At 52.0% G+C, this 21,620-nt stretch overlaps 1 protein-coding gene across 2 annotated transcripts in view; it reads left to right on the top strand.

Annotated features, from left to right (window-relative positions):
- Positions 1-21,620, top strand: part of IGSF3 (immunoglobulin superfamily member 3) — an 87,139-nt gene that overhangs the window by 47,203 nt on the left and 18,316 nt on the right. Inside the window, exons 3-6 of one of the 2 annotated variants that reach the window (XM_027692592.1) lie at positions 5,791-6,201; positions 7,071-7,460; positions 9,140-9,541; positions 13,068-13,472. In XM_027692592.1, the coding sequence (XP_027548393.1) occupies positions 5,791-6,201; positions 7,071-7,460; positions 9,140-9,541; positions 13,068-13,472 (1,608 nt within the window). The remainder of the gene's footprint in view (positions 1-5,790; positions 6,202-7,070; positions 7,461-9,139; positions 9,542-13,067; positions 13,473-21,620) is intronic. The other variant, XM_027692593.1, reaches the window with a different exon arrangement.

The following is a 21,620-nucleotide window of genomic DNA, read 5'->3' as shown; positions in this document are numbered from 1 at the left end:
TCAAAAGTATATTTTGATTGCTTTTCTTTAGACCACAGCAGAAGTTCTGCTCACCCCTTCAGGAACTTGAAGGAAATTCACTATTTCAGAAAAGCGTGTTCCTTCTTTTTTGGTTTTCTTAACTAATTAGTAGTCTTTTATGTGCCTTTCATTTAAACCTGCCTTTAACCATCCTTATTTTTCAGTGCAGATGGGGCTTTACTGAAAGAAAGTAATCCCCAAACAACCAGACTATTAACACTTGCTTTTCCCCGTGGTGCCAGGAGCCTGTGGCTATATGTTGGTGGGCAAAGAAGAGAAGAGGTAAAGTTTTGCAGGGAGACCCCACACCCTCAGTCGCAGTGAAAGCACCTCTTGGGGTGGTAGGTTTGCCTCCTCAAATTCTGATCTCCGGTAGGACCATGGGCAGTGGGGGAAACTTAAAAGTAAAAAAGCTTTGTTCTGCCTGCAGCCAGCCACCTGTGAATCTCTACATGATACTTAAAAAAATTAGATAAGCTAAAGATGGCATGATCAGCTCAGATTTTTTCCTCTTACAGAGGTGACATTGAGGGTGTTCATCAGTTTTGCAGCATAACAGAGTTTGTGTTTTCCCCCCCCCGTGCTGAAGGCACTTGACTGATGAGGGAGAGCAGTGCCTGGTGTGCTGCAGCAGGTATGGATCAGCATGTACAGCTAATTGTCAGGCACGAGAGCTCGAGAGGATTACACTGCTAATCTACATACTGTTCCCACCCCCTTCCTGCTGCCGCCCGAGTGCACTCACGTGTGGATCCCGTGAGGAATGGCAATCAGGAGCGGTGTGGGGAGGGGTGTGAGGAGCGTGGCTCACTGAGAGCTTGCAGTGACTGGGAGACAGCAGATCCCTTCCAGCTGTTCCCATGGCTCTGGTGGCAGACCCTGCCTCTTTCCCTGGCACGGGTGGCCACAGAAGGGTTAGCAGATTGCAGAGGCTGCTGGCATAAGGCTGTGTCCCTGTGCCTCACACTCCCACCCATGTTGCCAATCAGGTGCATGCCAGTGCTCACCTCTGGGTTCGCCAGGGTGGCTCTGGCGTTGCTGTTCCTCTTGAGCAGCTTGTTTCTGTCTTGCACACGCAACCAGAGGGGCTGGGAAGGAGGTTGGTGGTGCTGAGCTGTGATCCCTGCGGGACAACAACATGTCGTGGGGCAGATGGAAACATAACTCTTGCACTAATTCCCTGCAAAATCCAGAGAGGTATTTTTTAGCCAGAAGCAGCTGCTTAGGAGTGGGGAAAACATGTATTTGTTCTTCCTAAATAATTCATGCTTGATTTTGGTAAGCTTAGCTCTGTCCAGGCAGTATGAAGTTTGCAGCTGAGGGCACAGGGCAGCACCATAGACTGTCTCAAAAGTGTATCAGTGAGTAAAAGCTATAACAAAATCCAAGGGAAGAAGAGATTGGTGGGTTTTGCTTGTCCTGCAGTGGCCCTGAGATGGTCCAGCTGTATTGGATAGCCTGTCTAAGTTGTTTTACTCCTGAGGAGCCTGCAGTGTAAACCTACCATGGTGCTAAGTGATTTTCACAGCGCTGTTTTACCAGCTTGAGCAGGAGAGCCTCTGGCTCCCAGCCTGATGCTCCCCCTGCATCACTTAGCAAGGAAACAGCATCTCAGGCAGGTTTGCTGCCATGCCTGGGACTAAATGAGATGCTGGTAGCTCTCTGGTTTGTGTCTGGCTCATAGAAGCTTTGATAGCCTACCCCTCGGAGCTGATTGGGATTTTGGATACCCGAGGCTGAACCAGAGCCAGCCTGGGGAAAAGGGCGATGCCTGGATCATCTTTGTCTGCGTGGGCAGAGTTCAGCATGGCACTGGGAACTGCTGGACATGGAGCCGGTCCTGGGGCTCCAAGGAAAGGTCTGCACCTGGGAACTCCATTCTGTTCCCTGCCTGTGTTTTAGGAGACTGTAAGCCAGCTCCTTGTCCTAAAATTAGCCATAACTAGCTCACCAAGTGCTCGTTGACTGTGAAGTGCGTGCATTTGAGGTGGATTTGACTGGAGCTGGGTGTGCAGCCTTCCTGAGGAGGGATGCCCTGGCGAGAGGGGAGCATCTCCAGGCTCCCCGCTCCTTGTCCTGGCAGCTGGGCCCTGGGACTCTCCCTGGCTGGGTCCCTGACACCCTCTAGTGGAAATATTTATATTTAATATTTCAGGAGCTTTCAAAACTTGGCGGTGGTTGTGAGCACCCTGTGCTTAGCAGCTCACCCAGCACCGAGTATCTATCCCAGTGCCCTCTGCAGTGACTTGTGGCTTGGGGACTAATAGGAGATGCTGTATTTCTTGTTCTTCAGTGTTGTAAGTACAAGCTCAAACCTGTCAGCTGTGACTGGATCTGGGATGGCGGTAGTGCAGTAGCTTTGCTCCCAGAGATTACTTTTCAGTCGCTCATCTCCTTGTCCAGCCACTTGCTGCCAGATCTAACACTGATGCTGGAGAGAACAGAGTTCTTCTGACACCTCTGAAGGGTCCTGGCAGCTGCAGGGATGGACTTGTGTTGGAGGACAAGGAGGAAGCAAGGCTGGATGCAGGGGAAGTGCAGAGCAGGCTGCCTGGGTGGCACCTTGACAAGAGGGGAGAAACGGGCAGGAGCTGGGTGAGAAAGAGTGGGCAAGAGGATATGTCCTGCAGCTATGACTCAGATGTGGCTCTGCTCCCCTTCACACAGTGAAGTGACTCTCATCTAAGCTTACCAGCCTGCTTTCAAATGAAGCTCAGCTTGCAGAATGTCCCCAGAAAACCTGGTTCTTCTGTGGCAGGTGGCTGCAGGATAAATGTGTGGGCAGCTCAGCAGCGTGATGGCTGGCAGCAGAGCCAGGGCTCCCAGGTGAGCACCATGCAAAGCTACTCGTGTCCTGATATGCAAACTGGTGTCTCTGAAGCCTAAACGGGGCGACTGGCTTGGAAGGAACTTCTCATGATGCTGTGTCCCACCCTAGTGAGCACCTTTGCAGTGTTCCCTGCTTGCTTCCCTCTCTGTGACTTCCAGCTGTGGTCTGTTCCAGCCTGATAGGCTACGCCGTGCCTGTAGCCCTCTTGTTGGTGCAGGCCAGTGGGGTCTGTGCCGTGGGGTGGTATGTGGGTCCCAGCAGACCTGTGTCCCCACTGGGGCAGTCCCCAGTGCTCTGCAGCACTTGGAATGAAATGCTCATTGGGCTTCTGAAATGAGCTGTGACCTGCTTGGAGAATAGCATTTTCCCCTTTCTCCTGCCAACTTCCCCCCTCCCCAAACCTGCTACCCGAGGTGCATCTGGCATTGTAAATAAAACAGTTGTTAGTGCATCATTGGCCAAGCAGTGAGAGTGGTGGTGTGAAGCACAGAACCTTCCCTCCGGCCCGGCCACCTCAGGACTCTGGCTTGTCCCTCCCTGGTCGTCTGGTCCTTTGGAAAATGGGCTTTAATTTAGCCAGCAGGTCTCTAGTCCTCCTGGTTAAGAAGGTGACACTGACTGAACTTGTGTTCTTGCCAGGCTGATTTAAGACCACGGCCTCCAGGCTGCGTGCAACCCAAAAGCTCCTACAGACTCCTCTAACCGGGAGGATCTTGATTGACTCTTTTGACCAAAAGAGCAGGAGGAATGTAGCACAGTGTGTCAGGCATTCCCACAGTTAAATTACACCTTTAAGTGCACGCTGACACCTCCTGATTCTTCTCCACGAGAGCAATTTGCAATAACTTGCCCGTGTGGTATGAAAGATGCTAACCCTCCAGCCAGGTTATGACCTGGAAATACAAAGTCATGGTTCCAGCTGGCAAAATGACACCCATGCCAACCTCCAACCTGCTCAGGGAAGGGCCCAGCCTTCAGACAGGCTTCCCAGCATTACTCCCAGGGCAGCTCCAGGTCTGGCAAGCCAAGTGCCTGGCCCCTACTCAAGCATGACCTGGCTTGTCCCGCATAGCCAGGCAGGCTCCCGGGATCCTCTGCTTTCTGCCTTGTGCTTCCCCAGAGAGCAGCTCTGCTGCTGAGCAGGACTGGGGGGCACATGGGGAACTGGTGGGGTGCACAGGGCTCTGAGGCTGGGGGAAGGAGAGCAGGCACACTTTCTTCACAGATACCCGCTTTCACCTCACAAGCTGTTGCGTGGAGGCTGCTTCAAAAGCATCTCAGCGGGAAATTCACTTCAGCAAGATGATGATCAGGTTTAATTTATTTAAATAACATAAGGAAAGTTGTAGGAGCTCGTGGCTGGAGGGCAAAGAGAAAGGAGCTGTGCAGCTCTGGAAATTATTCAGTGAGGTTTGAAATGAGAAGTTTAAAGCTTATTGTGCAGGCAGTGTGAACTGGCAGGGTTGGTTGCTGCTGTCACCACTGGCTTGGGAGTCAGGGGAAGGGGGAAAGGTGAAGCAAGCAGGATCCTGGCCATGGTCTGCTAGAAGCTCTTGCCAGGGAGCAGGGAATAGGAGCTCCAGCAGGAAAGATGAGGGGAAGGGAGGGAGTAGGGGATGTGGCCACCGGGCCAGAGGCAATAGCCTACAATGTGAACAGCCTTACAAAGGTACATTCCCTGACAGGGACAGTAACCTGGGTAGTCAACATGTGGTAAAAGCAAATCCTCCCATCCAGGCTGGATGTGAGAAGATTTCCCTCTCGTTTACTCCCAACTCATGCCTTTTTTCTTTTCTCTCTTCCGTTTTTGACTTTTCTGCCATAAATAATCCCAGTGGTTGTCTTCACTGCAGCTCATTGCTTTCTGTAGCAGTGCCTGAATGAAACAGATGCAGCTTCTGGCAGCTCAGCTAATTTTGTCAAACCACCCAGTGCTGTCAATGAAACTGAACTGAGATATGTTAATTATATTCCACTGGTACGTGGCAAAACCGTGGGCATTAACAGGCTTGCTAACACTGCCTCGTCTGCAGAGCTGAGGAGAAGGTTTACATTCTTCTTTCTTTCCACATGATGTTTCTTGAGACAGCAAAGTCTGGAAAGGCTTCTTTATAAAAATTAGGTCTTATCATCTGGTGGCAGAAGAACCTCTTGCTAAAATCAAGCAAGGTTGAGGGGCTGCAATTTTTTTTTTATCCTGATTTTAGCAGCTGTACTTCCTTTCCTCTGGTTAATCAACTGGAAAAGTAGCCAGCAGTTTTATTACCAAGTGCCTTGACATTAGCTGTGTCCCTGGAGCAGGCATTGGTCAGGATGCAATTGCATTGCTGCCCTCAGAGGAGCCAGGTCCCTCTGAATGCAGAAACCCCTTCGTTTGGCCTGAGGGGGTCATTAAAAGATGAAACGATATAAACAGAGGAGAGGGGAGTTGGATCTCCTGACTTTTTTATGAGGGAAGATTAAAGGAACTAAGTATGTTCAGCTTGTCCCCACCAGTGATGAGGGGCAAAGACTATTCCAGGGCTAAGGACAGGCTGAAGGATGTGGGCAAGGGGGGGTCACAGAGCATGCTGGGGGGGCACATGATGAAGGGGAGGCTACTCATGACAAAATGCCTCAATGGGAAGTGGATTTATTAAGCTGTGCTGCTCTGTAGCGTGATGGAAAACTGTTCAATTGCTGGGGCCCATTGAGCAGAAGTTTGAGCACTGCACTGGAGTATGTGCAGCAGTATGTGGTCTTTCCAGCTAACGGCTTTGGGGGCGATTCCCCTCTTTTTAGGGGCTAGATGTGAGTTAACAGGGCCTTGCTAATACATAATGATTAGTTGCCACTGTAAAAAGAAACCCCAGCTCTCTTTTAATGTGTCTAGGCTTTAGACACAGCATTTTGGCATTGCTGACTCCGGGGCTGTGTTTCCCTGTCCCCCTTGGCTGCAGTGATCCCCGACTCGCTGCGAGTGACGGCGGTCCCACAGACACTGAACAAAGTGGAGCACGACTCCCTGGAGCTGAAGTGCGAGGTGTCCAAGAGCACAGCCCAGCACAGCCACGTCTCCATCGCCTGGTACCGGCAGCGGGGCAGCGAGGCGCCCGTGGAGGTCATCTCCCTCAGCCGCGACTTTGTCCTGCGGGCCGGCAGCGCCTACGCCCAGCGACAGGCCACGGGGGACGTCCGCCTGGACAAAGTTGGGGAGACCACCTCAAAGCTCACCATCTACAACCTCCACCCGTCAGATCAGGGAGAGTTTTACTGCGAGGCAGCGGAGTGGATCCAGGACCCGGACGATTCTTGGTACGCCATGACCCGCAAGCGCTCCCAGGGCACCATCGTCAACGTGCAAGCCACTGGTCAGTGTCTCCTCGGCCTTTCCTCGCTGGGCTGGGCGGTGGGAGGAGGTGGAAAAAGGGGCTGTGCCTTGTTAGGTGGCTGGGGTTTGGCTTCTTGCTTTGCCGTGTGCCCCGCTTGTGAGGCTGCTGGGTGGGTGCAGTGGGGCAAAGGAGGGCCCGAGCACTGCCTGTGGGCAAATGTTGGCAAAGAGCAATCAGAGGACACCAGGGCAGCAAGGGGGCTTGGGTGTCTCCTGGTGTGGTCAGCCATCTGGGGCTGACACAGAAGCTAAAACATTTGCCTTAAGCACTTGGTGCTAGCACAGACAGTGAGAATTTTGGTAAGTGAAGAGGTAAAGAGCGACACAGCAGAAAATAAAACTAAAACTTTTCAGCAGGCACTTCTGTATTGCACAAGGTCCGTTTGCAAGTTAAAATCCTTCTAGCCCACAGCACTTAGTTCCTGCTAAGGATCTAAAGATCCAGCTGAGCTCTTTCTTCCTCTGTGATATCCCCAAAGGCTCTGCCTCTTGACTCCAGCTGAGCAGGGTGTGATTTAGGACTAGGCTCCAGGTCATATTCCATAGTGCTGCTGAATGCTGCTGTCACATCAGAGCTGCTCCCAGGAGGAGAGGCTGGAGGGAAGGGTTGTGACTGAGGAAGCCTTGCAGCTCTTTGCTTGCTGGGCAGGAAGCTGCCTCTCTGACAGCAGTGGCCCATCTGGCCTCTCACAGCAAAAGCAAGTCCCTAAACTCTTTCACCTATGGATATGCATGTCCAAGGGATGTTGGCCCTGGAGGGAGTAGCAAGTTGTAAACACCTCACGTGAGGTGTGCTGGCTGTCCTGGTGGGCTTTGCTGTGCTGATGCATGAGAGATGTCTCTCCCCAGATAAGGAGTTCAGCGTCCGGCTGGAGACAGAGAAGCGCATGTACATCGTGGGGGAGCCGGTGGAGTTCCGGTGCATCCTGGAGGCTCAGAACGTCCCCGACCGCTACTTCTCCATCTCCTGGGCCTTCAACAGCTCCCTCATCGCCAGCCTGGGGCCCAACGCTGTGCCGGTGCTCAACAACGAGTTTGCCCAGCGCGAGGCCCTGGGGCAGCTCAAGGTGGCCAAAGAGAGCGACAACGTTTTCGTGCTGAAGATCTACCGCCTCCGCCTCGAGGACAGCGGCAAGTACAACTGCCGGGTGACCGAGCGGGAGAAGACCGTGACAGGGGACTTCATCGACAAGGAGAGCAAGCGGCCAAAGAACATCCCCATCACTGTCATGCCGCTCAGTAAGTAGAGACGTGCCCATCCCCTCCTGGGGACTGTGCTGTCCTGGGCAGCCAGCTGGGGAAGCCGTGTTGTGCCCAGACGGTGGGGGAGAGGGAGGATCGGAGTTTGCGTGCTGTGGAGGCTTGGAATCCCAACTGGCAAGATTTATTTTTGTTGTTGGGGAGGGTATGGAAAGGAGGGATTGTGTGTCAGGTTCATAGGTGGGGAATCATGCCCCCACCAAGCTGGCAGTTTTGTCCTTGAGCTGAAGGTACATGTGACAGCCTCTGACTTGCTCCCCACACCTCTCTCCTCGCGTTACTCCACAGGGAGCTGGGTGCTCTAAAGTATTCAGCAGACCTAATGGGGAGACTGGCTTGGCCTTGGTTTATCCTGATAATCCTAATCCTGGGTTCCTGCAGGCTGTTCAGTGGCGGCTGTTCAGCTGTCTGGCAAGACAGCTGTACTGGGAGAAACCAGGGTTTGTGTGCTCCTTGAGCCCCAATACTCTTTGCATGGAGCTCTGTACTGGTCACCGTGTGTCAGCCAACTCTGATGAAAACCAGCTGCTGGAGTCTTGCCTGAATGCCTTTTGTGTTTGACAGGCAAACATGATAAATACAGAAATAACAGGATCAAGGGGAGAGGGTCCACTGACTCATTCCTTGTTTTGCTCTCTGAAATTCAGGTAGCCATGGCATGATGAACCATGCACGTGTTGCCCAGGCTACCCTGGCAGGGGGCTTTGACCAAACAGAGGGTCGCTGAAAGAGGATTTTGTGCCATGTTTGTCTCCTATCTCTTAGGTTTGTAAGGAAATGCAGCCCTTTCCTCTAGCTTTTTTTCCCCCTTCCTCATTTCTCCAAGAGAAATTCTATTTCTTTTCTCTCCTACCGATATTTGGTCTCATTTGTTTGGCTTTGAAAATTACTCCAGCTAGAAATCTTGCACTGGACAAGTGTCTGAAATGTAGTGCTTCTATGCACAACCATCTTTCAGACAGGCTTCATTCTTGCCATTTGATAAATCACCAGCTCTAGGAACAAATGTGATGATTTTTCAAGGGTGCTAAGTGTCCAAAACTCCAACAGAAGACAGCAGGAGTAACCAGCACTCGCTATCTCTCAAAAACAGCCATAAAGCCTTACATCTCTGGGAAGCTCAGGATACCAGATATTTTTTTTAATGTTGCCAAACAGTGGTAGCTACCAGTAGTGTCACTAGCTGTGGGATTTTGGGAGAGCTTCTCCCAAAAGGTGTTACAGGAGCGGATGTAGCAAGATGGTGACCAAGGTGACATGAATTGAAAACCCCAGAGAGCTGGAAGCTTTTTTTTTTTGGCAGAGCCAGTTGCATGCAGTGCATATTATAGCAACAGAAATTCCCTCAAGTTTTGCTGAGATCCCGTCCTGGACCTGTGACCAGAAGACACGGCAATGTCTCGTGAGCCACAGGCTCCCAGCTTTGGCCTACGTCTGCTTTGGGTGTGCAAGTCACCAGGAGCAGCTCGCTGCCCACAAGCTGGTTTTGGATGTGGTTAAAACGTGGCATGAGGTTAAAACGTGCCTGGACCCAAATGTGTGGGCAGTCTCCTGCGCCTGGTGGAAAGCGTCTCTGGCCAGCAGCGTCCTTCTTTGCAGCCCGAGAAGTGGCGAGTGTGTGTCATCTCCCCTGTGTGTGTATGCGTTTCTCTCCTTAGAGACCAGCATCTCCTTGGAGATTATCAACAACGCCAGCAATGTCTTGGAAGGGGAGAGCCTGCGCTTTGGCTGCAACGTGCGCTCGGGCTTCGGGCCCCAGAGCCGCCTCTCCGTCACCTGGCAGCTGGTGGACAAGCTGAACCGGCGCAGCGAAATCGTGCGTCTGGACCGGGAGGGCACCCTGCACCCCGGCCCCGCGTACGCTGAGCGCAGCAGCTACGGGGGCATCCAGGTGGAGCAGGTCCGGCCCGGCTCCTTCACCCTGGAGATCTTCAACAGCGTCAAGGTGGACGAGGGCCACTATGAGTGCCGGGTGGCCGAGTGGACGCGGACGCTGGATGGGGAGTGGCAGATGGTTGGGGAGCGGCACGCGGGCACCCCGGTGTCCATCACTGCTCTGGGTGAGTACTTGAGGCACGGGGGGCCGCGGGGCCGTGCTCCCTCCTGTGCCTGGCTGTCCCACAGAAGGTCACCTGCAAATAACTGGGGCTGCTCTCGGCACACCTGCCCTTGCTTGGCAGCAGAATGGAGGTACCCGGCTCCTGGTAGGTTGGTGCAAAACGTCTGCGTGCACCATTGCCTGTGGGGGCAGAGTCTGAGGGGTGGCTGTGGCTGGCAGGAGCAAAGCAGGGGGTGGCTGAGGAGAGGGACAGTGCTTCCAGGGTCCTTTGGAGGGGAGAGGCTGCCAGTCCCATGTCATGTCCCCCCAGCATTGGAGCCGGGCTATGGTCAGTGCAGTGGTGGTGCTCCACTGGCAGCCTGTGGGCATCGAAGCCTCCTTGCCTGCCATGGGTAGACCTTACCTCTGCTCACCAGACCAGGAGAGGAAAATGCTGGGCGTCTGTTGGCCCAGCCACCAGAAATGGTGAGCATCTGTGACAGCACCAGAAGCCTTCAGAAAGCCTGAGTTGGGAATGGTCCTCACTGCCTCTGCAAGGAAGCACTGAGCTGCTGGTCCAGAACTGCAACGTTGTCCATGACCAAGGTGAACTAGTGCCTGGAATCATTGCAGCTGGGGCTCTGCTCTGCCGAGGGGCTCCTCCATTTCAAATGCAGTGAAACCACATCAGTTTAGGAGAGGGCAGGTAGGGCAGTAGGGATTTTGAGTGGATGGTGAATTACTTTGGTCCTGCTCTGGCCTTGCTATATTAAGTCCTGGACTAGTTCCCAAAGTGATTTTCAGGAGGCTGAAGAAGGGATGACTGCTTCTGTGAGGCCACTGATTTGCAGAATGCTGGGAGCTCTATTAAAAGGTCAAGATAGGATTTTTGGGGATTTTGTGTAGTTTTTTGGTTCTCTGCAGTATTAATCTTAAGCTTTGACAAGATGTATGAGACCAGACTTTAAAGTTGTATTGTATTCTGATTAAAATCTTGCTTTTTTCCTCCTTTCCTCCCTTTCACTTTTGACCTTCTTTCAGAGGCTGTTTTGTCTGGAGCTAGAAATCTTTTCTGTATAGATTCCAAAAGCATTTGTAAAGAACAACAGGCAAATTCTTACCTGGTTTCAATAGTATCTTCCTCATGAGGTCAGCAGCATTTGGCCCTCTACAAGTCCCAAGTATCAGCCCTTCTCTTTACTCTGCCACCTGCAGCAGTGTTGAGATTAAGTACTGAGATTTTAAAATGTGACGTTTTTACTCTTATTAAAATTTAAGATGCTCAGAATTGCACAGCAGTTCCAGAAGATGTGATGGAAAGGTCCCTCATCCTCCACTCCTCATCCCGAAGAAATCACCGGCTGTTAGGCATGTTCTGTCAAGTCTTAAGAAGTTCCTAGGTCCCTTTCTATAACTAGGAAAGCTAAAGTAGCTCGTAAAATATAATAGAGAAACTACCGAGTATTGTTTCATTGTTACTGAATCTGATATTTTTTGTTAAGCATACTGCTTTTGAAATGTCCTGAGGTACTCAAATGGAAGGTGCTAAGAAAGAGCAGGAGAGGTTTATGGCTTCAGAAATTGCTAGTTAAAAAAAATGCAGTAAATTCAGTGACACTCACATTTCAAGTTAAGGTCTAATCGTTTGCCAGTCTGCCAGGGTAAGAAACTCTTTAGCTGAACCAGCACAGATGCTGTTCAAACCCATAAATCTGTCTACAGGGTGGCTCAGAAGCAATAGCCAGAAGAGAGATGTGCTGTCGGATGAGAGTAGATGTCCCTGAACTTTTGAGGATCTGGAGTGCATGGCAGGGCCTTCAGTCCCTGGCCAGCCACAGAAGGAGGGGACAGGAGACTGCTGTATTCTAGTAGGGAGGTTTTACAGAGAATCTCCCCACTTTTATGCATGGCTTCTCTCTCTCCTTTTGTACCAGCTCCCAAAAGAAGAAGGGCCTTTGCCTGTTAACCTAAGAGCCGTGACTGTGTTGGTGGAATTGAGGTCCTGAGAAACACACCTGGCTTTCACACAGCAGTTGTGGGAAAGTCTCTCCATGAAGCTTCCTTGCCCAGGCCAGCTGGTGACTACACTTGTCAAAGTCAGCTGGTCTTGGTGAAATTAGGTTGGCTTTCTGGGGCCATGGCTGGCTCAGTGGTGCTCTGAGCTGGGCCTGGTAACACACGTGCTGGGGCAGGAGAGTCTGGAAGTAAGGGCTTACATGGGCATGAGGCAGAGCAGTCCTGCAGGGGAGACAGCCTGGGTCTCACTCTCCTCTCCTGGGGGATCACTGAACATGTTGCAAGAGGTTTTAATCCCGAAGATTGACCTGTTTTCTCAGTAATTACATGTCCTGGAGCTCTGGCACGGTGACACCCTGGGGTTGCTGAGGCTCTTGCTGAAAGTGTGCAGATACTACATGTGCTGATCAGAAAATGTTCCTGTTCCTACTGGGCACTGTCTGGGGTCTCGCCAAGCAGCGAAGGCTGTGCTGGGGGCTGGGATGGTCAACAGGGAGAGGGAGGAGAACTGTCAGCCCGTGACACCCCACGGACCTTCCCAGGAAGGGAGCGCTTCTTGGGGATGTTGGCAGAAGAAAACAAGTCTGCTGGCTACACTGAAGTGATTGGAAGAGAAGAAAATATTTCTCTCTGCAGCTTGGCACAAATGAGCAATGGAAATATTCTGACCCAAAATGTAAGCCTGACTGGCTTGCAGTTGGCTAACTGGGAAGATGTTATCTTCAAATTACTAAAGGACTGCTGATTTAAACTCCCCTAACCAAACAAAGTGCTGGGGGTAGACAAGTCAAAGTGTATTGACTGGCCTGCAGAGTGGCAGGCATGTGAAGATAACTGCGTAAAGCCATCCTGGAGCCGTGATCTGGAAGAGAACAAAAGCCGTGCTGTGGGAAGAACAGGAGCAACCAGCTTCTCTTTCATTTCCCTCCGTCCTGGGGTTTTGTAACCACTGCCACCTCTGCGATGCATAAGTGAAGGCTGCTGCTTCTTGCTTTCCTCATTTTTCATTCATCTGCAGCAACCAGCCGCCCGCCTGGGGTGGGGGACGGGGTGGGACCCCTTTCCCAAGAGGTGGATGTGAATCACGGGATCTGAGAGCAGCCAGGCTGGTGCTGGGTAATTCCTCTGCCAGGCTCTGCTCCCTTGCCTCGGTGCTGCTGCGTTTCCGTACGGAGCTTTGGCAGCCTGCAGAGGCTGGCTGGCCGCCCTCGGGTCTCGGGGGATCCCACTGCTCTGGGCAGAAATCGAGCACAGTCCTCCTAATGCTGCAGCCAATGCTCAGGCAGGCAGTCACTGCTGGTCAGGCAGTCACTGCTGGTCAGGCAGTCACCACTGTACAGGCACTTAAGCGTGTTTTCACCGCCGCTTTTCATGCCACTTCGCTCTTGCACACGAGAAGCCAACACAACACAAGCACGGGCAGCTGATTATTCCAGGCCTTCAGCTGGATGACCACGCTGTAGCTTTTGCATGCTAACAGCAGGGCCACACCAGGCAGGCGTCTCTCACAGCCCCTTTCTCTCTCCCCGCAGAGGCCGGCTTCGCTGTCACGGCCATCTCCCGCACCCCCGGCGTCACCTACAACGAGTCCTTCGACCTCCAGTGCATCATCAAGCCCCACTACCCGTCCTGGGTGCCGGTGTCGGTGACGTGGCGTTTCCAGCCGGCGGGCAGCACCGAGTTCCACGACCTGGTGACCTTCACGCGCGACGGCGGGGTGCAGTGGGGCGACAGGTACGCGGGTTTCCGCACCCGCACCGCCATCGAGAAGGCCGAGTCCTCCAACAACGTGCGCCTGAGCATCAGCCGGGCCAGCGACACGGAGGCCGGCAAGTACCAGTGCGTGGCCGAGCTCTGGAGGAAGAACTACAACAGCAGCTGGACGAGGCTGGCGGACAGGACCTCCAACCTGCTGGAAATCAGGGTCCTGCGGCCAGGTGAGTGCCGGGAGTGCATGAGGAGGGCTGGGGAGGCTGTTGTGGGGATGGGGCACATACCAGGGCTTGGTCTCTCCTGAGTTAGGACTGACGTCTCGCACTTGTGGTTGGCTCAGGTGGAACTGCCCAGCTCTTCAGCCACAGATATGTTGGAGTTCCTTTATCCATCTCTGGGGAACTGGGTCCTCTCCTTGCCTCTTGTATGCTCTTTATAGGGTTTTCTTCTGGGGAGCGAGGTGGCTGAAGCTCAGTCCAGTCTCTGGACTGTTCTTGTGAGACAGAGGTGGTTTTCAGGTTGCCACCTCCATTGATCAGGGCAGATCAACCTAGGTGAGGTGCTGCAGCTCTCAGTCTGCTGGGGGCACCTTCAAAAGCAGATGGTGATCAAAGAGCCTGCCTTTCATCCCCACCAGAAATTGAGCCCTTTTGGCTATAAGTCACCAGGGCCATGGGTGCCCACACAGCGTGTGCAAGAGCTGGGCAACAAACACCTGGTGTGGCAGGGAGAGTCAGAAAACCTACAAGGTGCTTATGCTCCCTGTACAGCCAGTGGAGAGAGTGAGGTGCCTTGTGTAGGGCTCGTCACTGGTATTTTGGTGGTGCCTGTATTGTGCATGAAGAGTGCAAGGATATGTGGTCACAGGGTAGCTCTGGGCCATCACTGAGCTGAACAGTTTATTGCTGTCTTGGCCTTATTGCTGGAGTTGATGTTTGGAGTGAGGCTTTTAACACCTTCAAGACTATTGGCTCAGGTCCTTGCTAGTCCATGTTAGTCCTCCCTTTTGTGTTCCTGTGCAGAAGGACTCCTTGGTGGGGTCTGTCTTCTAGCCTGAGCTTTGTGTTTTTCCCATCAGTATCCCTTTCCACACTCTCCTCCACCTTCCCCAACCCTTAGCATGTCTTTAGAAAAGTCAGGGATTGCTGTGAGCTGCAGGCACCTCATGAGCTCGCCATCATCCTTCTTCCCTCTCTCTTTCTCGCCCTCATCTCCAGGTTAATCTTCTCCATTTATCTTGATTATCCTGCCTTGTAATACATGTTTTACTGCTTGCAAGGTCAAGTTGGTGATGTTCATCATTTTAGCTTATTTCCCTAGGAAACAGTGTTGAATGGATATGATCCCTGGAGTAATATGCTTCTTCACAGCCCTTATGTAAGACAGAAAGAGAAATCTTTGATAACAGCTTCCAGAAGAGAGCCTGTGTGTCACAGCTCAGGGTGGCAAGCAGGACATTTAAACTGTGCTCTGGCAGCCAGTTTTTCTTTACTGGAGCAGTAACCATCAAGTGATGCCTTAACAGAACAAGTCATCTAGGTCTCCATGGTTTTTACTTTCCCTGTCTCCCAGCTGCTCAACAAACTACTGCAACACAAATCTTAGCTGTCAGTTCAATGAGCCTTGCATAATGTTTGAGGCTTTATGGCTCACAAGTGGGGATGGAAGAGAAGAGGGACTCTTCAGAGCGTTCCCAGCACTGTGGTTGCACTCTCTGTGTTTTGTTTCCGTGTCCCAGGCAGTCCCTGAGAGCGGATGGTTGATGTTCCACATGAATGCAACGTTGGCAGTCCTACCACTGTCTGCTCTGGTTCTCTCTGGTTTTGCAGGCTGCAGAAGGTTGTGTTGTGTCACTGCCAGGTGTTTGCCTGGATAATCTCTGGAGAGGATCCAGGATGATGTGGGAGATGCCTTCCTCAGACACTTCTGAATGAAGCCCCCACAGTTAAACCTGTGCTGATGAAGGGGGTGCTGGTTTTCAGATTGGTATCCAGGGCTTCTTCAGAAGGGGTCACACCTGAACGACTGAGCACCTGAGAGCACTGTCTGTGCCTGTACATCCACCTTAATCTGAGATAACCCCAGGCTGCTATTTGGTGTCCTGGTCCTAGCTTTCTCCTTTCCCTTGCCATTACCCCTGGGTTTCTGCCTTGACCTATATGCCAGTAAGCTTGGGGTGAGCTATCTCCACTACTGATCCACTGAGGGACACTGTAAAGAAGGCTTGTCTGGGGGTCTTTTGGCAGATGAAGCCAGAGTGTGTTTCCAGATTGTTGGGATTCTAGTTTCCTCTTAAAATCCCTGCTCCCTGTTTGTCAGAGTGACCTTTCTATTTGACAGGTTCCAGGTGCAGACATGGCAATCAATTTATGTCAGCCTTTAAAGTGTGTTCAGGTGAGAAAGGTAAAATAGTGGCTGCCTGATTGCTTCATTAATCTCCTTGCTCTGTGAAATCCCACATCCTCAAGGAATAGGTTGCTGGAGCTTCTCCTGGAATGTTGGTTTGCCCTTTCAATGCCCAGGCTGTCTCTCCCTGGCACTCTTGCAGTGGGTAGTGTTTCTAGATGTCATCCATGCTGAGTGGTAACTGCAGAGTTGGCAGTGCTGGTTTTAAACTATGTGTATTGATGTGGGTGCAGAGTAATTTCACCAATGGGCCCACAGGTAACGCTGAGGGAATGTCAGCAGCTTGAAACATCCAGTCCTTTCCTGGTCCCAGGAAGAAATCAGCAGTGTGTGAGAAACTAAACATGTAGATCTTGAAGGAGGGAGGGAATAAGGGAGGTGATGGCAGCACTAACACAGCTCTGAATACAAGGTCTGTAAGCAGGATGGCACAAGTATCTTGCATGACATCTGGCCACATTTAGCCTTTGAGTGTGACATTCCTGACCCTTTGGGCATGAAGCTGTTCTAAGGACTGGCATGGCGAGGAAATGCCCTATAAAGAGTGCTGGCTGTATGTGTGAGAGCTTATAGAGAATTTAGGTGTCATGAAAACTCACCAGCAGCAGCAGTGGCATCTGAAGCTCCCTTTCATGGCCTGCTCCTCAGTGTCACACGAGCCTGCATGCCTTGGGCTGCAAAGTAGAGGGAGGGTTGTGCACAGGTAGGGGCACAGGCCCAGGTAACTTGTGTGTGCTTTTCAGGGGCAGACACCTGCACTGCTTTAGGGCGAGTGCCGGGTTTTAACTTCTGTGGGCTGGGGCAGAAATCCAGCCTGGTGTGAGGGTCTGTTGGACGTGATTGTGGACCTGGACTGGCTAGATTGCCTGTGGCTGTTTGATGTCCTTCCAATGCCGTGCTTTCCTTCTGACTTCCATCTCTCAAACTGCCTGTTGTTTCTTTCTTGGTGAGCTCATGTTGCAGCAGGGGGGGAGGAACAATAAAAGCACATCTCGGTTCATGCCAGCTGCTTTCCCGAAACCAAAGCTGGCAGGAGACCATGCACAGGAGCACGGGTTGAACTTGGAGTGAGCCCTAAGTGCAGGGGTGGAGATTTCTCCTCTCCTGCATCCTCGTGTTTGGGGCTCCCCTTCTGCTGTGGTATCTGGCCTGCCTCTGTAAACCTGGTTCTTTCATCAGGGATAGTGGAGGCCACCATCCCTTTCCCCTGAGGGTTCACCACCATTTTCCCTTCTAGAGACGTTGCCTTGCCTCTTTCCAGGTGGAGAAGAGCATCCACCGTGCAGGCTTTACCAGGCTGATCCGCAAGAGATCCGTCAGGATAGCTGTGTCCTGTCTGTGGAGGGGACAGGAGTGGTGACTCCCTGGCACTTACAGGTCTCTTGGGGTTTAGGGGAAGCAGAGGTACAGGTGGTTCCTGTTGAATGCAGGTGACCCTGGAATCACTTGGGTTCAGGCTGAGCTCTCAGTGCTCACGCTGGGATGCCAGCTCTCCTCGCTGTTCTCTGCCCCCTTCCTCAAGCAGCATGGGGGGAAACAGCACTTGGGCTCTGTCTGGGTCCTGCCTGAGGGAGGAAGGTGGTAGGTAGATGAATGTGGGTCTAGAGGAGACCTCAGGGCTGTCAGGCGGGCTCTGTTCCCATCTCCTCCTCGGATCTTGCTTCTCCCTGCCAGGTTTTCCGGGATGGAGTGGCTGAGACAGCAGGTGCTGTCTGGGAGCAGTGCGTGTCCCTGTGGTCTGCAGGGCTCAGACAAGGGCAGCAGACAGTCTCTGGCAGCACAGTGCACGACGGGGGCTGTGCTGCAATCTGGCCAGGCCAGGGTGTCTGGGTAGGGCTCTCTTTTGGCAGAGAGGCTTCAGCAGATTTGTGCTGGTGTATTAAATTGTCACTGTCCTCGTGTGCATTAACACACTTGCCATTCCCTGCAGCACAAGTGAGGGGATGACTCGGCAGAACTTTGAGAGGGACGGGGGTCTGAGCACTGGGGAGTCTCTGTGGCAACAGCAGAGTAAAAAAGCAGGGCTTTCGCACAAGCAGGAGGTTGTGGCAACACCTCCACCCCCAGAGCACCTTCTCCTCCCTTTCATCCTCAGGCCCAGACCTCAGTGCACCCACCTCCCCATGCATCTTCCCATCCCTCCATCCTTGCCTTGTCCCTCATCCAGTTCCTCTGTGACTAATCCTGGATCGGGTGCACAGGGAGAAGCTGCAATCACCTCTATAAATCTGTCCTCTTGCTGCTGGGTTTTTGACAGTAATGAACATGGGAGGAGGGATGGGGAGGGATTGGCAGGGGATGATAACTGAGCAGACGCCAGGGGTGCTGGGCTCCTCGCTGTTTTTTTGCAAGCCTGTCTACAGCAGATTGATTGACCTGGGAGCCATCAAGCAAAGAAGGCAGTCATGCTCTTCATTAGAGCATTAATTAGCTTCCAGGGGCTCTCCAGGGGCCGCTTCTTAAAGTTTGGTTTATTAGGAGCTGTCAAGTTGAAAACATCATGAAGGGGGAGGGCAGAGGCTCGTCAAGCTGGCCTGGGAGAAGGTGGAGGTGGCTTCTGCCTGAACCTTGCTTTGAGGGTGGAGTGAGCCAGAGCTGTGCTTCCTCTGAAACTCTGCGCTCAGGTGAGTGCAGAGTGCTCTGCCACTCTCCTGCTGTCCACAAGAAACAGCAGGGGCTGGCTGTGCTGAGCTAGCAATGGCCACAGAAACCTAACAAGCAGAGAGTGGAGGACCCTTACCTCTTCCTCCGAGCCCATCCCTGGCAGCCAGAGAGACTGTTCAGTATCGCACCCTTCCTTCTCTCTGAAGACCAAGAAGACTCTTCTTGGTCTTCCAAGAGTGAGCAACCAAGCAGGGGCTGGTTGTGACTGTGCAGAATGGGGATGCTGGGAGGAAAAGGAGGAGACAAGGCAGAGGAGAACTGGACAAGGAGACTGCTTTATGGCACACTTAATGCTGGGAGAGGAGTCTCGATTTTCAAACAATTACCAAGACACTTGTGGAGTATAAGGAGAGGCTTTTTCTAACGAATGGAAATCAGGTATTACCATTATTGCCTCTCTTCTGTTTCATTTCTTAGTAATATCTGTGTGTGAGGAATCCTCTGATGGATAGATGTGAAAGATGCCTTTTCTAGGATGAGTGGCCAGTGGGGTACTGACCAGACTCCAGAGTGGAGGCTCAAACAAGTGTTTTCAAGGGCCACAAAGTGCCTTCTTAAAAACCTGACACTTCTTGCTTCTGGCAGCATCCAGCAATAAAGTTAAACAAGGAAAGTTAATGAGCTGGAAACTTCCTTACAGAAATGAAGTCTGGAAACTTAAGTTTGCTGCTTGCTTGATCCCAGAGTGGTTTTGCTCTGTAGAATAGCACTGCTTCCCTGCTTTACAGCCGCCTGCTCCATCTGGCAAATAGTTGTGCTCCTGCTTGAGTGATGAAGGAGTCTGAGAAGTACTCAGGAGAGATGAGGCTGTTCATCAGCAGCTGGGACTGTGGTGCAGAGCAGTCTCCTCTTCCCAGTGTCCTCAGGGATTTGTTCCTTTCCCTTCACTGACAGTGGGGTCAGACCTGCTGTTCTGCCTTTTCTGTCAGCTTCCAGCACACTGAACACATAAAATGTAGGGGCGCAGTGTTGCATGACCCAGGGCTGTCCCCTTGCATGGACCTGAATTAGTGACCCAGTTGGAGCCCATTTTCTTTTCCAGGTAGCAGAGGTGGGTTTGATTCTTCCACCTCATACCCCTGGTAGTCTCCTACCCCTGCCCATTTGCTCTGAGGAGCTCTGTCCCCACACTTGCCAGGCCCTCCGGGACAGATTTCCCACTTAGATTTGCTGTCATCTCCTTGGCACAGTTACTTATCCCAGGCCAGCACCTTGGGGTGCTGTTTCTCCACACTTGGCCATCACACCCTGCTCCAGACATCCCCACCTCCCCCATGTACCATCACTGTCACACACACCTGAGAACCTCCTCTTCTCACTGCCACTGTGGGGTTTGCCTGTGGGTGACTGACCCGTGTGAGGATGGTGTCAGCACTGATGTCAGCAGAGCTGAAGTACCCAGAGAAAATGCCATCTTGACCCCACAGAAAAGGTGCCACATCAAAAGGAGTCCATCAGTGCAAGCTGCAGGGGAGGGGGCTGGTGCTGGATGTGCTGCTGCATTCCTGACCTGTACTGGGGATGGTGACACTGGCCTTGTGGGGTCAGAGCTATGATTTACCATCCCCTGCCTTTGGTTTTCCATCTGGGAGCAGTGATACGTGGCTCCTCTGCAGGTTTGCCTGTTAAATGTTTCTGTCAGAGCCAAGAGTGTTGAGCTGATTGCAGTTGGTTACATTCAGGGTTTCCCTTGGGGCTTCAGCCTGAAAAATACACCCAAGGCCGTGACCTGAGAAGTTGAACTTTTAATGTATGAAGCATCTTGGATGCATTTCACAAGAGTGTGGGAAGGCATCCTTGCACCTGGTGGGACCCTAACCTGACTCGGTGTACTCTGTGTGTGCCCACTGATCTTACTGCAGGCAGTCTTGCTTTTCAGCCCCCAACAAGACTGACAAGGCCAGGAGGCTTGGACCATGTTCAGAATATGCTGCTCTGTTCAATTTAACTCTCTTCATGGTTACTTTTTCAGGACCAATATTTTCCCTTCCATTTCAAAGCACTCTCTGCTTCTGTCTTTGATATCTCCTGAGCGGTTTTCCTCTCCCGTTTGCAGCATGCATATACAAAACCACGGTGTCAGCCTGTTTGCAGTCTGTGCACACGCAGCTTCTTTGATGTTGTCTTGAACAGCTTCTCTCCACACACTTTAGCCTCTCATCGATTCTCTATTTGCTTTCCTTGGACTAAAATACTCTGCAGTGAACAGTACTTAGGTGGTGTCCAGCTCTAAAGCTTTGTACATCATCCCTCACGTCCTTGAAGACTTGAAAAGCATGGTCAGCAGGGGCAGCCCTTGGGGGACAGGGAGCACTGGTGATGAGTGGGTTTCCAGCACAGTGTTGACCACTGTTCTCCTTCCCCCATCTGCCCCACTGGTGTTCACAAGGTGGGCCATTTCTTCCCATGGTGATTTTACCTTGGGAGATTAATACCGCTGTGTCGGCAGAATATATGGATATATATGCTTTTTCAGAACTTTGAGTCATAAGGGGCCGATTATTTTGGTATTTCTGCTTGTTCTGACATTGGTCGAAGACTGAATTCCTGGGTTTGCTGAACCTGAGATCTGCTTCCTTACAGCGAAATGGCAGGCCCCAAATATGCTGACCCTATGGCTCAGGGTGTTTTATTTTAACATGTATACATAAAAGCTGTCTCTCAGGGCCATCTTACTTTCTTAAATAGGCATTTGGGATGCTGGTAAAGAAAATTCCTATAGTTGCATGTAACAGAGAAGCAGGGATCTGTAGCCCATCCTGCTGAAATACTTCCTTGGTTCTTAAGACGTTCAAGACAATTTGTTAAGCAACAGATGGCTTGTCTCACTCGACTGTTCTTCTGCACAGCAGTCAAATTTGCCAGTTATGGAGGCAGCAGCACCATGAGCATTCAGGGTGCAGGTGGAGCTGATGTATCCCTTGGTTGCACAGGAGGAGGTGATCCTCATCCCTCATGTGTGCTGCTGGCTGCAGGGTCCTGTCCCATTCCTTGTGCCAGCATCAATCCCACTGTGTGCCAGCTCAGTTTAGTAAACCTGCAGAAAACTGGCCCAGTGGAAAGGAGTAGTTGAAGGTGAGTGGAGTGAGGCAGTGCTTGGGTGGATTCAGCTGGGTCCTTCTCAGAGGACTTTCTCTTTGCACGGAGGGCAGCGCTGACAACCCGGGGCTGGCAGGGCCGGTGCAGGAGGCATCCGAAAGATCTCCCGATCCTGCCTGAGGTCCGTCTGGAGAGCTTGCTCTCTGCATGGCAAGAAAATGACATTTCACACCGCCCTCAGCAGCTCATCCCTCCCTGCCCAG

Source organism: Neopelma chrysocephalum, unplaced genomic scaffold (genome assembly GCF_003984885.1).
Source record: "Neopelma chrysocephalum unplaced genomic scaffold, ASM398488v2 Primary Assembly neopelma1_87, whole genome shotgun sequence".
Taxonomy (NCBI): Eukaryota; Metazoa; Chordata; class Aves; order Passeriformes; family Pipridae; genus Neopelma; species Neopelma chrysocephalum.
This window is presented reverse-complemented; position numbering and strand designations above follow the sequence as displayed.